Source organism: Solanum tuberosum, unplaced genomic scaffold, assembly GCF_000226075.1.
Source record: "Solanum tuberosum cultivar DM 1-3 516 R44 unplaced genomic scaffold, SolTub_3.0 scf00761, whole genome shotgun sequence".
In the NCBI taxonomy this organism is placed as follows: domain Eukaryota; kingdom Viridiplantae; phylum Streptophyta; class Magnoliopsida; order Solanales; family Solanaceae; genus Solanum; species Solanum tuberosum.
Window position 1 is genome coordinate 10,919 of NW_006239686.1, and position 18,646 is coordinate 29,564.

The window sequence follows — 18,646 nt, forward strand, 5'->3', positions numbered from 1 at the left end:
ATAGATCCTCTCTCCCTGATCTCACTCGCCACTCTCCCTCGCCTCTCTCACTTTATACAAACACAAATGTATAAATTGTGTTTGCGTTTGTATAAAGCGAGAGAAAACTGTATATACAAATACAAATACATATCTCTTCGTCTTATACACTTGTAATTATACAATACAAATCTTCATCTGCCCAGTTCTCTTTTGTCTTTCTCGCTTTATACAAACACAAATTATACAAAATACAATGTATAATTTATATTTGTATAAAGCGAGAGAGAGATTTTATATATACAAATACAACTGTTTTAACTCGATTCAATTGTACACGAATTCAAATTTTATGCAGATATTCAAACACAAAGAACATATACATATACAAACACAATTTTCATAGACACAGACGCTCGATTTATACAAATCACTGCGATTTATACAAATCAGATGCCAACGATTTTATACAAATCAAAGCTGCATGCGATTTTTATATAGATCTGATGCTCAGTTTGCTATGGAATAGTTTGCTATGGAACGCAAATAGCAAAACTGTAGCTATAAAGCTAATTTTTATGTTTGCTAAACCTAAAATTTACCTTTTAAAATATATGATAGTTCTTCAAGGTATAAGTGCTTTTTCCAAATTAACATATTCACGTGCACTCCCAACCCACCACATGGTCGGCTATGTTCACACCTCTCAATAAAAATTCTTCTTTCACCATTGTGACCAAAATTCTAAATTATTTTTGGGAAAAAGTTATGTTTTCGGCTTTTGAATTATAACTTTTACTACCATCAAAAACACTTTCAATTAATCCAACATGGACTAGCCATTTTTTATTGATCTTTTCTTTTCTGGGGGTTGACGAGACAAAGAAAATTCATCTTAATTTTTCACTTTTATAATGATATCTTATAAAAAAGAATACCTACCATAAGGTAAATAAGAGTTCCGACTAAAGGAATATGATATCAATTGAAGGTAAATAATTTTTTTAGTTTATAAAAGGAATCCATTCTAACACAAAATTCATGGCATGATATGTTGACCCATCTAGATATTAGTTTTTATCAAGACTGAAAACTTAAATGATGGGAAAAAACAAACAAACAAACAAAAAGTTACTAACATAACGTATCAAAATAAAGTTGACAAAATCTATATAACACACTAATAAAGTTTACAAAATCTATAAGCAAAATCAATTCTTTATCTGGTAGTAGAAGGAATTTACTATTGCAAGAATAAGTTAGATGTTTACTAATTGAATAGAAATTGTCTATTAAGAAATACTTGGAAAGAGAACATGGGAATAGTATCAAATCCACGTATAAATATTGTACTCAAGTTGTCATTACTAGCTTTAATCATTTTTTTTTTTGGTTAAAAAGGTTAATGTTTCGCTACCATAGTTAAAAGTTAAAGCAAGATTTTCAAAACGCACTGACTTATTATACGTAGCTAGTGTTATTATTTTACTAATTGACAATCCCTTTTTATCGTCTTTTAGTATTTTTTGACGTAGGCAGGAGGGTTGAAAGTGAAAAAAAGTTAAAGATTTTTTGAATAATATAGATTTCTCTAGAATGTCCTTGTGTAGAAACATAGAGAGTTATCTTGAAGAAATATCTAGATATTTTAGAGTAGTTGCTAGACGATAAGTTCACTAGAACTTTCTTACAGATTTAATGAATGTGTAAATATTCTAGAGAGGTAGATATTTGTAATAAAGTTAAAGATGACTTTTGAATTATATAAGATTTCTCTAGAATGTTCTAGTGTAGAAACATAGAGAGTTATCTTAAAGAAATATCTAGATATTCTAGAGTAGTTTCTAGAATATAAGTTAACTAGAACTTTCTTGTAGATCTAATAAATGTGTAGATATTCTAGAGAGCTAGATATTTGTAATAATCATAGAATAGTCTAGATCTTGTAATATCTAGAACCATCCCACATAAGTATAAATAGGGGTGACCTTAGTCATTTGTAAACCAAAAAAATAAAATTTGAAAGCAATTCAAGGGCGTTCTTCCATAACAAAGTTTTCCTTTCTAAATACTTCTTTTTCTTTTCTAGCTTCCTTTTCTTTAGTTGAATCTTCCGATCTTAGTTGACGATCTTGGGCTAGCAGAAAGTTTTTTGAATTATACTTTTGTTTTGTTATTCTATACAGAACAAAACGTGGGGCTGACTGCTTCTTGTTAGCTTGCTACCTTGCTTAGCCAAAATATCTGCTACCTTGTTGGTGTTGTGTCGGACCACTGAATTCCCCAATTTCTTCAAAAGTGACCTGCATGACATAGTAATAGATTCGTAAATAGGTTGGTCGTGTGCTAGAAGTTGTATAATTTCAAAGAAATCGATCTCTACCTCAATTGGGTACAGGTTAAAGGAGACAACCAGATGAAGGCCTGTTTGGAGGGCTTCGAATTTAGCCATGGTGTGAGTATGGCTGAAACATTTGTTAACAAAACCTACAACTCATTCACCATCAGTGTTCCTGATGACTCCACCCGCTTCAATCTCGTCCTTGTCAGGTGAGAAAAACACTCGATAAAAAATGTTATATATCACGAAACGATATTGATCACTTTAGAAAATAAATGCGAAGAAATAAAAACCGAATAATTGCTCATTTTGATAAGATGATAAAATAATATATTTTCAAAAGACCCATATAGAACTATATGGTCTCATTAATATTTAAAATTAATAGTTTCTTAAAAGTACAAATATATTTAAGACAATTTAGTGAAATATGATTCTATTGTGTTTTTATTTTTTATATTACAAATTAAATCTAGTTGAAGTTCATTTCTAACTTTTCTTGTTGCATCCAAAAATTCCGGTGTTGCTATGACTGCAAATCTTTTTGAGTGAATGTGGGATGATATCTTTTGTACTCACATAATGTTTTACATATTTAATTTGTTATTGTTGATTTGGTGACACCTTTTAAATGAGAAGCCATTTTTGGATATGGTTTTCCTATATTGCTTATATAATTTATTCTCTCATCATTATACATTGAGTGTTCTTAGTAAAGATACAATGAATACTATTTGATCATTAAAAAATAATAAATATTATGTATAATGAATTTATTTTTATAATGAATCATTGAATTCTTGAATTTATTTTACAATGAATCATTTAACAAAAAAAAAATATTACATTGAATCATGCCATACATTGTACTTTATGCATAATGTTTTTTTTTGTTTTTTTATATCAGTTCAATAAATGTAATTTAATAAGATACAATGATTTTGATGTATTCATTGTACTTTATATATTTTATTTTTATTTTTATGTGAATTCAATAAATATGACACACAAATTAGTAACATACAATGATTTTGATGCAAATAAATTAACCTTCATTGAATTTCAAAACACTCTTTGAATTAATAAATATTAATTTATCAATACAATAATTTCTATAAAATAAGAATATTTTATGATCCCACCTATATTAATTTAGTGAGATTTTATTGTTGATCTAAACCAAATAAAAAGTATTATAAACTTAAGAAGTGTAATATAAATAACTTAATACATTCGAAACAGAAAACTAATAACACTCTTTTTGTTTACTTATCCAATATAATTAAAATAAAACTTCATTTTTCTTGTCCACTTTGATAAATAAAAAACAATTGATATTATTTTTTTCCAACTTTTGTCCTTATAATTAAATAAATAATTATATTTTCTTAGAATCAATTCGAATACTAGTGGTACTTAAGTTTAATTTTTATACTATAAATCTAATTAAGTATTACTTTTTTTCCTAAATGAGTGAAAATGATTTTTTTAAAGCCTAATTTTGATTTTTGAATAGTGTAAAAAGGACGTAATTCTTCATTCCCCAAATCTAGGAATTTTGTTCAGAAAAGTTCCGCACTTTGTCTTTGCGGCAGCCGGAGAGTTGTGTGTCACCGGAGTTTTGTGCTTTCAAATTCGGAGCTCCAATTCGGAAGAAATGGGTCGTTCTCGGGCTGTTCATCAATCCACCGATGATGATCCAAGCCAGAGGTCAGTAAAGCTATTCGATGCTTACTCCATTTCATTTACAATTTTTAATTTTTTTTTTTTTAGCCTGATTTTATAGTTTTTGCTTTGTTTTTGATAATTTTCACTGTTTCGAAGTGTTTGGGTTCTGCACATATATATAGTTTTTGTTGTTGTTGTTAATTTAGAGTTGGAAGCATTGATGGGGTTGCTTTAATTAGTCAAAATGACAGTTAAGTTCAGTAATTGATGGGTTGCTTTAATTAGTCAAAATGATAGTTAAGTTCAGCAGTTGCAGATGGAGGATTTGTAAAGAAAGAGAGGGGGTGTGGGAGCAAGTTTTATGCGAAAAAGGTATAAAAGATTTAGTGTGAATCAGTAAATGAAAGGGAAGCATAATTATTTAGGTTTTTTTTGAAAATTTGAAGGGTAAAATTTGAATGTACCCTGGTTCAAGTTTTCGTGCCTGATATTTGAACATGGTACTACTTGTCTGTAGAGTAAAGTTATAGTTTTAGATAACAACGCCATTATTTATGGTAAGAGTATAAATTGAGCAACCTAAGTGAAGCATGCTGACCAAGCAAAAAAACAAAGGAAGAAAGTGAATTTTGTTAGATTATACAACAAAAGAAGAGTTTATGTCCTGCAACAAGAAAAGAATGCTCCTCGACACATTTCCCAAGACCTTTCTCTCTCCTACTTCCTAGGATTGTTGAACACCTTTTTCAGTGAGTCCATCGGAATCTATTCATTTTCTCTTCTATCCCCTTAGCTAACACCTTCTGTGCTAGCTTCATAACCACCTTTTCTATCTTCGTGTTTCCTAGACGTCTTTCTCAAACACGGAGGAAGACAATTTATTTTAATGTGGGATTCAAGTCTTTTGACATCACCAAGTGGAACTCAGATGGATCAACTTGGTACGAATGGGTCGAGAGGAGTTGGAATATGATGAGACGTGTATCCATGAGCAAGAAAATCATGGACTGGATCTGTCATACCCTCAAAGAGGCTTCTAAAGACGAGGAATATTTTCAGGAGATGGAAAATTAAAGATTCGATCACAGAATATGTCAATACTAGAAAATTTAATGCTCAAGGAAAATATATGAGCATTTTGGCATTAAATGGAGATAGGAGATTGATATTAATTATTCCTTAAGCAGCCATTAATGCAGGGTGGCTGGACATTGCATTTAAGATTGGTGAGGTTCACTCAATCAACCTCTCACCTGGATAAAACAGAACCTCCCAGACTCATGAAAGCCAGTTACCCCTATGCCAAAGTAGTCAAAGAGAGTAAGTGGCAAACGGAAAACCTCTGAGAGGCTGATGTTAGCAGCAGAGCAAGGAATATTAGCATTGATGACAACTACGGAACTAAGGATGATGGTTTACTCTGGAAATGTGTAGTTGGCACTTTGACAAGGGGAGTTTTGAAAGACCAACTTTGGCAGCTGTAAGAAGGTGGACTACAACAAATTGGAAGACAATTTCCTGAGTTAGCATCTTCGAGATGCTGGGGAACTCGTTTCTTTTTGAGTTTCCAATAGATATATGGCGAAAAAAGATACTTTAGAAAAACTTGTCCTTGAAGAACCCCAGATTGTACCTGGAATGGTGGAGTTCAGTAGCGGGTTGCAATCACAACTCTTTCAAACCTTTAGAAACTTGAATTCGAGCCTTGGGGCTTCCCCTTCACATCTGGTCACGAAGAGTCTTTCGTGAAATTGGTGATCAGTGGGGAGGGTGGATAGCCATCGAGGAAGAAACGGAGCTTAAAATCCATTTGAAGTGGGCCTTGATTTTCGTCACCAGTGGTTGCTAAAATATTCCCGAAGAGGTGTAATCATAAGAGATGAAGTGGAGTACTATATTCCGATATGTGGGTAGGGAGAAAACCTAGCTTTGAGGCAAAGTCAGAGCTCAGGGAACTCGTCAGAGAGGTTGCAGGCATCAAAGACTTTGAACAAGAGTTTCTCGTTGGGAGTCAAGAGGGGAAGCACGTGATGTGTCCTTGTGTCACAACTGGAATTTCTCATTGGGAGAAGACACATGACTTCCACATGCAGGGTTTTATGATTCAAGGTGATATTATTGAGAATCCAACAAGGATCAAAGAGGAAATTATTGAGTTTTAACAAAATTGTACACTGAAACAGAGAATTAGAGACCTTCCTGTAGTTTTGGTACTTGTCCTGTCATAACTGAAGAGGAGAGGGAGAAGATGCAAGACAAGTTTCATGAACAAGAGGTTCTGAGATGTCTGAAGTTGTGAGCTGCAGACAAAGCTCCAGGGTCAGATGGTTTTACTATGGGATTTCTACTTAAGTATTGGAGAATTTGAAGCATGATATATGTGGAAGCTTTTCATGATTTCCACAAAATGGAAATCTTTGAGAGAAGCTTTCATGCAATTTTCATAGCCTTAATTCCAAAGAAGAAAGGTGCCAATGAATTGAGAGATTTCAGGCCTATCCATTTGGTAGGGAGTGTTTATAAGTTGCTTGCAAAGGTACTACCAGAAAGATTAAAAGGGGTGGTATCTTAACTTATGGATTCTTAACAAATGACTTTCATTAAGGGAAGACAAATCATGGATGCTGTCTTGGACTCTTGGTGGCCAATGAAGCCGTTCACTCTAGGATTATACTTAAAAAACCCAGAGTCCTTTGCAAACTTGATATTGCAAAGGTATATGATCATGTCAGTTGGAATTTCATGGTGAATATGCTTCAAAGGATGTGTTTTGGTTATAAATGAATTTAATTAGGTCAACATTGCATTTCAATTGTGACTTTTTTTGCCCTCATCAATGGTTCCCCTACTGGATTTGTTGGTGCTCATAGAGGTCTCAGACAAGCTGACCCATTGTCTCCCTTTTTGTTTATTTTGGTTATGGAAGGTCTTAGCAATATGATTAAGACAACAAACACTTGTCGTTGGATAAAAGGCTTTGAGTTGGCACGAATGGCAATAGCAGCCTGGAAATCACTTATCTGCAATATGTTGACAACACCCTAATCTTTTGTGATGCTAATGGAGAGCAATTCAAGTACTTAGGAGTGATTTTGGTGTTATTTGAAGGTATATCTGGGCTTCACATTAATTGGAGGAAAAGCTGTCTATATCCTATCAATGAAGTGCCTGATATGGCTCAACTATCCACAATCCTAGGTGGTGATGTTGGTTCTTTACCTACTATATATTTGGGAATGCCATTGGGAGCAAAATCAAAGTCAAAGGTGATCTGGAACAGTGTTATAGAAAAATGTGAAAAAGAAGCTGAATAGATGGAAGTCACATTACATGTCTTTGGATGGTAGACTCACTCTTATTAACTTAGTGTTAAATGCACTTCCAACATACATGATGCCATTGTTCCCAATATTAATAGGGTTTATCAAATATCAACTAACTTGATAAAATCAGGTCATTTTTTGTGGCAAGGAAACAATAAAAAGAGAGGTTTTCACTTGGTCAAGTGGTACCTTAATCACTAGCAAAAAACACGGAGGACTGGGTATTGGAAATCTGAAATTTCAGAAGAAAGCTCATAAAATGAAGTGCTATGGAGATTCACTGAAGAAAATCAACATCTATGGGGAAGAGTCAGTAATGCAAAGTATGGGAGGAAGATAAATGGAGGACCAAATAAGTAAACACACCTTATAGAGTTAGCATGTGGGGATCCATATGGGCTCTATTGCCTGAATTGAAGAGCAATACATCCATCAGAGTGTATGATGGAAACAGAACTGCCTTCTGGAGTGACAACTGGTGTGGGAGTGGTAGTTTGCTGGAGAATTTTCCTGATATATTTGGCTTAGTACTTCATCAACACAAGACTATTGCAGAACTTAAAACAGACCAATGATGGGATCTTATCTTTGGAAGATTGTTCAATTATTGGGAGATTCAGAAGGTAACTGAGTTTTACCAGGTCACCAGCATCTCCTTAATGCTGAAGAATACATCATTACCATTTTCAAAAAAAAAAAAACAAAAAACAAAAAACAAAAAAAACAGAGTTTTACCAGGCATAGAAATTCTTCAGTGGCCTACAAGGGGGTCTGATAGATTAAGGTGGTTGGGACATGGCTGTGGCTCTTTTAGGGTGGGTAGTGCTTTCAAGTTACTAAATCAGACCAACAAGCAGGTTATGAACTGGTCATGGAAGCACATTTGGAAGATTAAAATTACATATAAAGTTTCTTGTTTTTCTTGGCTTCTGGCTATAGAGACTGTTCTTACTCAGGAGAATCTGACAAAAAGAAATTCCACCTTATGCTCAAATGTTTTCTCTGTGGTGAGATAGCAGAGACAGTTAATCATCTGTTTCTACATTGCAAAATCACTGAACGACTATGGACAATATTCATCAGCCTTAGAGGAATATCTTGGATAATGCCTGGAAGGATTATTGATGTTCTACATAGTTAGGAGGAAGGAGGTTCTCAGGCAATAGACACGGATAGATGGAGAACTGTTCAAACAAGCATTTTGTGGACAATTTGGTAAGAAAGAAATTCCAGATGTTTTGATAATGTGGAAAACTCTTTGCAGAAGATAAAGTTGAATTGTCTTTTGCTTATTTGTTTTTGGGGTAAACAGTCCTACTCAGAAGATTCTGTTGATATAATTGATGTTCTGAGTAGCATTTAGGATGACTATTTTTGTATACCTGAAGCACTTTCGTAAATATGATTTCAGGATGATCTATGTATTGTTTTGTCTATTAATACACACAAGTCACCCTTTCTAAAGAAGAAGAAGAAGAAGAGGAGAAGAGTTGGAGATATAAAGGAAAATGAGCGAAGATTCAAGAGTCCTAATTTGAATATGCTTAATTATGATAGAGCATTGTTGAATATTAGTAATATTTAGCTGTGTTATCAAAGGCGAAAGCGCAAAAAAGCTCTAAGGTCTGTGGGGGCTTTAAGCGTAAAGCGCAAATAAAGCATGGGCTTTAATGAAAAAAGGCACAAAGGGAGAAAAGAATACAAATATATATGTTTAATCCAAGGCTAATAATTATAAACATGAATGGCAAATATATGACCAAAGAAATTGATTTTTTTTTATGATAAAGTGAAATATCAATTATTTGGTTTTACTTCTTCATAAGAGGCTCATTGCCATGGAAATGTTTGCCTTGGAACCTTGATGACGACACTAAAGCGCACATAAAGCGAGGCGAAGCGCTCAACATGTTTTGAGCCTCGCTTCAGGGCTTAAACGCGCCTTTGATAACAATGATATTTAGGGGTGTCAAATGGGCAAGTTGAGTTGAACTTAGGCGGATTAAAGTGAGATGAGTTAATAAATGAGTAAGTCATCGTTACTTGGGCTAAAATGAGTTGGGCTAAAACGCAATTCATAACCCGAACTCACCCAGTTCTTACTAAGTTTTAATTTCTTTGTCTATTCTTTTGTATTTCTTTAAGTTTCTAATTAATCTTGTCTTTATTATGGGTGTATATTACATATCAAATGAAAATATTTTGACAAAGTTTCTCATGGGTCAATTTGGGTTGAAATGTGTTGGGCTAAAATGGGCTAAGCTAATAAATGGGCAAGTCAATGACCCACCCTAACTTTGGTAGGTTAGGGTTTCATGTGATAATTTTGCCATCGTACTAATATTAGATACTGAATATATTTGGAGAAAAGAGATGTTGAGTTGCAAGTTTTGATATGGAATACAGAGGAAGGCGATCTAAAAAAAAAAGAAGAGAATATGGAGGAAAAAGGTGATTTTTTTCCCTTAATCTTTGTAATGTGAGAAGTATCTTACTAAAACTACATAGGATGTTTCAACTCAACAGAAGAATCAAGTATAAATTTCTTTATCTCTAGAAGAATTGAATAGAAAGCTCCTTGATCGATAATGTAATTTCTATGAGGTATTTTTGGATTTCCTTCCATTTTGGTTGTTTTTTTTTTAATCTAAAAGTGTATATTAACTGCTATTGGAAGTGCGTGTTCTTGAGAGGATAGTCTCGTGATTTGCTTGCTAATGCGATCCTAGTCGTTAAAACAGAGGAATTTAATGAGATAGACATGTCATTCTCAACTTGAATTAGTGTTATTGACATCTCATGGTTTTATGTTTAAAAAGTTGACCAAACTATATTTTCAGTGAATTTCCTTTTTATTTATTTATTTTTATTTATTTTCTGTTTTCTTTTTCTTCTCCTGCAGCCTTGCTTTAGTTAACACCTTCTTTAGGGCTTTATTTAAGTGTAGCAGTGGTGATGCCAATGCCTCGCCTCTGTTTCCAAATGGCATACTTAAAGCTGTTACTCAGAGATTGTTCCTTACCTTTTTTTGAAGGTTTTATTTTTTATTTTTGAGAAGGATAGATCCTTGGGTGCAATATCCATACCTGATATATAATGCAAGAAATACAAACTTTGTCTATGAAGTTGAGAAAATCAATGTTCAAAGTTCGTATTTCATAGACAAAAGTATTTCCTTACCTTTTGATCTTGAACACTGATTTTCATGATGTCATAGACAGTTTGTATTTCTTGCATTATATATCATGTATGGATATTCCTTATCAAAAAAATATCATGTATGGATATTGCACCTAAGGGTGTGGCCGAGTGTTCAATGAAGTGGGTTGAAAACCATGAGGACTGAGGTTTAAATCTCAATGGAGTAAAAACAAACATTAGGTGCTTTATTTCATCTGTCCAAGCATTGGTGGACAGAGTTACCCGGGACTTGTGCTAGTGTTGAGGTAGCGTAACCCGTGGAATAAGTCGAGGTGCGCGCAAGCTGCCCAGACACCATGGTTATAAAAAAAATGAAGTCTTGTATGGATATGTGTCTATGTAAACATAGTTCCGTACTAATTATTGCTTCATGTGGAACTGTATCTGATTTGATTCCATTATTTATTGGCCTGATCTGGTAACTTATATTTTCCTTGTCCCTTTAATTCTTTGGTAGGTCTAAGAGAAAAAGGGCAGCACCAAATGTGGAGAGTTTTGATACTGCAGCTACTGGTATGATCTTTTAGATTATACGTTTGGTAATTAGCACCCTTGGGAATGAAAATCATTTACAAGAAGCAGGATCCCTGCAGTGCTATTTTCTCTCGAGATCTCCCATCAGTTTAAACAGACTTCTATTTGGCTTGTAGACGTGGACAAATTTGAACTATTAACTCCATCTGTCTAAAAAAGAAACCCTTTTTTCTATTCTCAAGGGAAGTTCTGCTACATCTTGTACGACACAAACTTTTCATTCATGTGCGTTGCCCGTTTTCTCTTTCCAATACAACTTTTTACTTTATTTTTCTCTCAAAGAAGCTCAAGATTTAATATAAGACCAAACATGTTTCTCCTATAAACATTAACTATTTCAATTTTAACTGTTTATCATAAATAAAGAAGACTATTTAAACTTAACTCCTCTCATATCATGGTACATAGTCAGATTTCACACGAAGCGGAAGTACACAATTCTTTATTCATCACAGCTTGTGACCATGTTTGTGCCTTGTGGAACAAAAATGTATTTTTACCTTCTATTTCTTGTTTCATATTTTTTATTTTAATCTTGTTCATGGCGGAACAGAAAAAAGAGTAATTCATGAGTCTCATTGTATGTGTGCTCCTACTGCATTGTAACTACTCCAACTTTTGGAACTTTGTTATTTATGCCTGGTGTTCTACTCAGATGCTAATCACGAAATTTTTTCTGTTTTAAATTGAGCCTTATAATCTGTCTTGTTTCTGTTTATGAAGGCCAAATATTGACTGAAGGGAAAAAGGCTTTGTACCATTGCAATTATTGCAATAAAGACATATCTGGAAGGATTCGGATTAAATGTGTTGTGTGCTCTGACTTTGATCTTTGTGTGGAATGCTTTTCTGTTGGAGCAGAAGTGCAGCCTCACAAAAGCAATCATCTGTATAGGGTTATGGTTAGTGACTTCATCTTATTGAATTTTCATCAAAATGTTGGACTACTTCAGTTAAGTACTTCTCTTGAATTGTTTTATTCGTATCTACATTTAACAGAACATAAATAGTTTAAGCCGGTGAAAATGCTTGAAGCAGTCTTAAATTGCAGCCTTAATTCTCAGTAGGTTTTGTTAATTGCTACGCTCTTCATTGATGTCACATTAACGAAGCAGATATCATCATTTTGTGTATCCTGATTGGTTTATGCAAAACTTGGGAAAATATTAAAGAGATTGTTGAAGCTGCTGAGTACGTAACATCTTAAAGACCATTTAATTTATTTTTTAGAAGGATTGTGGCAGGTGAACTCTATACCTGATTTTGTATATGAGAGTTGACCACTCAGCTAATATGAAAGGGGTGTGCAGTCTTCATAGCTGCTTGATGGTCAGGCAGAGTCATAAGAACTATATCTATGGTCATCCACTTGTACAAGATGTATTTTTATCTAATAATCCTGTTCATCAAAGAGGGCTGCTATCTGTTGACATATTATCATAATTTCACTAACTTTTGGATATAATCCTTTACCTATACTCCCTCCGTTCCTTTTTAGTTGTCATGATAGGGTTTTGCACAACCCTTAAGAAAAAATTAATTAGTAGTGTAGTTTGACCCCTTATTAATTCTTTAATCTTTATCTATTTACGTGCCTCTTAATTCTAGAATAATTTATGCTAAGGGCAAAGTTGAAACAAAGAATTAGTTCTCTCTCATCTTCATCAAGAATAATTAATTCTCTTTTGATTGTTAATTTGACAACTATTTCGGAAAAAGTATTTTTAATATACATGACAATTAAAAAGGAACAAAGGGAGTAGTTTGTTTGGTCAAACTTCTAAAAGTAGCTTATTTTGAAAATTGTTTGTTTCAAAACTGCTTTAAAAAAAGTACTTTTGTGAGAAGCTGTGTGTGTTAGGTCAATCAATTTGAGAAACACTTATAAGTATTTAGTGTTTGACCAAACTTTTAAAAAGGTTTCTAAATGTATTTTCTCAAAAGTGTTTTTTTTAAAAAGTACTTTTGGAGGGAAACCTTTTTTCAGCTTCTCAAAAACAGCTATTGCTCCTACTCAAAATCACTTTTTATTCCTCTAAAAGCTTGGCCAAACAACCCAACTTTGAAAAAAATATTTTTTTAGAAAGCACTTTTTTTCTTGGAGAATCTTGGCCAAACAGTCTACTAGTTACCTATAGTGGAGCTAAATTGGATTCATAATGAGATGCAGAGGTGGATCTAGAATTTCTAGAACATGGGCTTACCACTAATAAAAGGAGAAAAAAGAATGTATTAAGTGGGAGTTGATCCATTTTCATTAAAATAAATAACTTCGCATTCAACCAAGTCACCATCCGACCCTTTTAGAGCATGGGTGCTATCAAACAATATTAGATCAATTTTAGGAAATATGTACATAGGATACCTAATTTGAGGAGAGACCATGGGTTCACATGAACCACTATTTCTAATGTAAAAATCCACCCCTGATGAGATGGAAGATAATAGATAGAAATATGCTCATGAAAAAAGGTTGTTCTAATTGCAACAATGAGATGCTTATGTGCGGGAGATGATTTTCACACGATTCAAGTAAGATGGACACTCATGTTGGTATTTGATACTATATCTAGAGAGGTAGAATTGAAGTTCACACTTTTTATGTGGATGCTAAGTAATAGAGAATGGGATGTTTACTTTGTTGGACTTGTCAAATCTAAAATTGGGGACAAGGTTTTTATGAAGCTGTTACTCATGAGTGAACTATAATTATGATTAATTACAAATGATGAGATTAGTAGGTGGTCGTATGTACAGTGGATAGTCACTTCCCATCTTAGCTGATCAATGATCTAATGAAGCATTTTTCTCACATGTTTACATTTGAGGGAGGAGTTCTGGCTCTTTTATGCTGTTTACTTTGTTTAGTTATGTTCTCACCTTTTTGTAATCTCTTACGTTTTATGGATATATGTGTGGGATATGTCTTCAAGGTTTTCTTCTATGAACAGGATAACCTGTCATTTCCTCTCATATGTGCTGACTGGAATGCTGATGAGGAAATGCTACTTCTAGAGGTAGTCTTCCATTTTTCTGCTTGTGCTTAAATATTTCAATCATCAGTTATTTCTCTACTCTATAGTTTTTTTACAAGTCCTCTTAAATATATCCTAGTGATCTAGATCTTATTCAGAATTCTGGGAGGATTAGAGTTCTCTTGGTTTTAGTTTATCGCCTGTCCTCTTTTTCTTTTGCAGGGTTTGGAAATGTACGGATTGGCAAACTGGGCTGAAGTTGCCGAACATGTTGGAACAAAGAGTAAATTGCAGTGTATTGACCACTATAAGTCCACATATATTAGTTCTCCTTGTTTTCCGCTTCCGGTGAGTAACCCGCCTAACACAGTGCAGCATTACATCAAGTGCTTCATTATGAAAAGCTGAATCTGCACACTATATTTCTGTAGGACATGTCTCATGTTATGGGAAAGAACAGAGAGGAACTTCTTGCCATGGCCAAGGATCAAGGTGACTGAAGAGCTTTTCTTTATCGTATTCATTTTATTTTTTTTAACCTCTTAAGCTTCTGATTTTGGATGGTTTTGCCTCAGTTTTCTGCTTCATACACTTTCTTGATTCAATCCATCAGTTTTTACTGTGTTCGCTGCATAACACAATCAAGCTATGTTTTCCCCCTACCTCATGTGGGACAGGCCAACATTTACTCCAATTGGTTGGTTTTGCTATTAATCAAGAAATTGATCTGTGTTGGGTTAAAAACAGAACTTTGGCATGTCTTTCTGGGACCCCTACATTTTCCCTTTTCATTGGATCAATAAAAAATTTGTAGCAGACCAAAATCATCTGTACCCCACTCTTCAGAAGGCATCAAAAGAGTGACAAAAAACTGCAACAGCCAGAAATGTCTGGTTTTCGCTATCTTTCATAGGCCTGTCTGCTCATGCTTGGTTGGTAGTTAACAGATATCATCATATCTTGATAATTGAGTAGTACTGGTGTCGGAAGAAGTACAAGCATATCCACCATGTTGAAGTGTGTGAGTATCACATCTAAAAGATTAAGCTATTAGAGAGAGCACACTTTTATTTCATTAACTATGTATTCAACAATGCCCCCACGTGTAGGCATGAAGCCTGATTCTTTTTCATAGGCCAAGCATGTGGAAATTCTTTTCAATAATGGGTGGCAGTGAGAATCTCTGCCTTCATTGATGACTTAACCATGTTGAAGTGGTGTGATCATCTCATCTAAAGCTATTAGAGAGAACACACTCTTATTTAATTAACAATGTAATCAACATCCATTCTCAGAATCACATCGTCTCTTAGTCTAATTGAATGTTCATTCTTGTTAGGATATGCAGCTCCCGGGGGAGTTAATGTTAAAGAAGAGTCTCCATTCTCTGCAGGAATCAAGTATGCTCGGCTTTGTTCCAAATAAATGCAAGTGTCATAGCATTCTCTATTCTCATACGTTTGGACATGTATTTTCAGGATGGAAGATCAAAGGGAAGAAAATTCAACTGGACTTGCCTCAGGTAGTTTAGCTTCTGGCACAAATTGATACCCTTATAATTGACATAGAAATTCTTTTTTCATAATGGGTGGCGGAGAATCAAACCCAACACCTTTGCTTGCTTGATACTATTTTGCAGTGTATGATCATCTCATCTTAAAGTTTAAGCTATTAGAGAGGGCACTATCTTATTTAACTTAATTATATCTTCAACAATTCCGTTCTAAGCTCATACTAAAAAGAGACAACAAAATAGAACAAAATTTCCCCCAGTGTCCCTGCAAAGGCAATACATATGTATGGGTGTGTGTGGATACAGAAAGGGAGAGAGATAGAGATGACAATAGAATTGAAGGCAATTATAGTGGTAACTGTGGGAAAAATTATTATATTCTTCGGTTTGTGTTGGCATATGTTCACTTGTTTTCTCTATCATGTTTGATTTGGTTTCAGTTGGAGGTTCTGCTTCTGGTACATTAGCAGGAGCTGGAAAGAGGACATCTAGCTTACTTCATAGTAAGGAGAATCATGATAGCATCAAAGTGGAAGGTATCAGTTGCTCTAACATTAGATCACAGAAAATTGTGATGCTTACTGTTTGTGCACCATTGCTTTATCTTCACTTTAGGATTCAGATATCCATGTACTAATCTTAAAGTATTCTTGTCTGGTGATGCTATTTATATATATTTTGAAAAATGAATATGGCAAAGAAATTCTTGCAAGTATATGCTTATTCCACATTTCTACTCGATTGTGAGCAGGAGATACCATGCCATTTCTGTAGTTTGTAGTTTGATAACAGTAATGCTGATAATTCACAACTATCTATACTTAAAGAAATAGCTGATGAAGTTTTTAACTTTTTATTGATACTTTCTTTAGAGTATGCATGGTAACTTTTTGATTGAGAGAAATGCTAAGAGTCTTTTGTCATTGCATTTAGGTTGTCCTGCAGACAGGAGTGTCGGAGAGAAAAAGCCTAGGTCATCAGTGGATGAGGGGCCTTCTATGACAGAATTAAGTGGTTATAATTCCAAGAGAGAGGAGTTTGAAATTGAATACGATAATGATGCTGAGCAGATGGTGGCTGATATGGAATTTAAAGAGACAGATAGCAATGCTGAACGTGAACTGAAACTTCGGGTATTGCGTATATACAATAAAAGGTAAGTAATCCTCACCGAACTGTGATGTTGGTACTTATTTCCTCTTTCCCCAACATATGCAAAAAAACAGAATGTTAAGTACTATTTCTGTCAGTTACTCTTTTATCTTCTCCCCCCCTCTTCCAAGTGCGAGAATCTTTGCAGAAGAGAGCTATGATTCTGCAAGTGTTGATTTTCTTGCCACATTTGAAAATGTCAATTGACTTCTTGACTTTAAGGTGGTTTTATTGAATGCAACATTCAACTGATGTATGCTGGTAGAATCACCTATTTATAGTTTTCTTGGGGATCTTGTGGATGAATAATGAACTTTATCCTGCCTTGAGCCACCTAGCAATTTGTAAAATTTTAAACTGTTCCTTTTTATAATGCATTTCTCAGATAGATGCCATTCAATGCAAGTTTCTCTTGCCTGCATCCATTTTTCAGTTGACTTCAGATTGAAGGTAGTTTAATACCATATTGACATCCCACTGGGCTGTTGTCTTCAAATAAATGTGGTTGATAATCTTCCCATGATTGTAAAGGGAAGTAATCCCAGATAGGTGCTTCTGGTACATCATGTTGTTGATATGGATTTTTGAACTATGTATTCATGAGAAAATGTAGCTATTGAAAGACAATTACGTAGTAGAGGTCAGCAATTGTCTATGTTAGTTGCTCTGATGCACTAATGGCTCATGATACTCTTAATTTATTTTTGTTTGTGCGAATCTTCAATCTGTTAATATTCTGCAGGCTTGATGAGAGGAAACGTAGGAAGGATTTTATTTTGGAAAGAAAACTACTTCATCCTGATCCTTTTGAGAAAGACCTCACCCCGGAGGAGAAGGACATATGCCGTCGTTACAGGGTGTTCATGCGTTTTAGTTCAAAAGAGGAGCATGAGGATTTCCTTAGGAGCATAGTCGAGGAGCACCGGATAGTTAAACGAATACGAGATCTTCAGGTTAAGTGCAAAGTCTTTCTACTAGAGTACCTCCAGAATGATAATCCTATTTTCTAGGCTCTTTGGAATCCTTTCTGAATGATTATAATCCTTATACAAAGATTGGAACATTATCAGCTTATAATCATGTTTTGTTACACACAAAACATTAGGTGTGTAAAACACAAACTCAATGATATGAAAAGAATTTAAAGTTCATCTTTTTTTTTAAAAATTTCTAACAGTAGAACTTAAAATTTAAAGGTTTCTGTACTGGGTAAGCATTTCGTATAAAAATTTTATAATGTATTTTCTCCTATTTTGTTACTACCATGTGTAAGTCTACATGAATGCTAACTAGTTTCCTTAACCATAGGTAGTGATCCATTTTCTTTTGTTTTTATAACGGTTTTGTTCATACCAACTTGGACACACCTCAACTTTTATTCATCAAGTACCTGGCTACCTGTTCCTCTCACCAGCATAACTATTGGCAACTTTGGCCACCAAATTTTTGGCAGATAGAAGAAGCATCTAGTATATTTTGTGTATGCTGGTATTTTTTTTTGAGATAAAGGTAACTGTGTATTCACAAAAGGCTCATCATCAAATAAATGATGAGCATAGGTCACTTACAATCTCATCAGAGCATATCAAACTACCCTATGGGAGATTACAAATTACCTATGAAGTCATCAAAAAGTTCTATATCCCCCATCATATCTTGTTTACACCAAAAGTACAAAAGACTAAGGCAATTCATTCTAATTTTCTGGATGTTGTTTCTCTTATCCACAAAGCATCTTCCGTTCCTTTCTTTCCATAGGGACCACCAGATGCAGGCTGGGATTAACTCCCACCAATCTTCATTTGACTCCCTTCTTCCTATCTCCTTCCAGCTGTAGAGCAAATCCTTAGTGGACTTTGGAATTGCCCAGCATACACCAAGAAGACCAAGAAACATGTTCCACAAGCTTGTAGCTACTTTGCAATGAAGGAATAAGTGACTATTAACTTCTGCATCTTGA

At 34.3% G+C, this 18,646-nt stretch overlaps 1 protein-coding gene across 2 annotated transcripts in view; it reads left to right on the top strand.

Moving 5' to 3' along the window:
* Positions 1-3,822: 3,822 nt before the first annotated feature.
* The window catches only part of LOC102600148 (transcriptional adapter ADA2-like), an 18,477-nt gene continuing 3,653 nt past the window's right edge, over positions 3,823-18,646 (top strand). The window contains exons 1-11 of one of the 2 annotated variants that reach the window (XM_006367339.2): positions 3,823-4,030; positions 10,970-11,025; positions 11,770-11,948; positions 13,998-14,063; positions 14,244-14,369; positions 14,453-14,513; positions 15,361-15,421; positions 15,500-15,543; positions 15,975-16,070; positions 16,468-16,690; positions 17,429-17,639. In XM_006367339.2, the coding sequence (XP_006367401.1) occupies positions 3,978-4,030; positions 10,970-11,025; positions 11,770-11,948; positions 13,998-14,063; positions 14,244-14,369; positions 14,453-14,513; positions 15,361-15,421; positions 15,500-15,543; positions 15,975-16,070; positions 16,468-16,690; positions 17,429-17,639 (1,176 nt within the window). In that variant the 5' untranslated portion in view covers positions 3,823-3,977. The remainder of the gene's footprint in view (positions 4,031-10,969; positions 11,026-11,769; positions 11,949-13,997; positions 14,064-14,243; positions 14,370-14,452; positions 14,514-15,360; positions 15,422-15,499; positions 15,544-15,974; positions 16,071-16,467; positions 16,691-17,428; positions 17,640-18,646) is intronic. The other variant, XM_006367340.2, reaches the window with a different exon arrangement.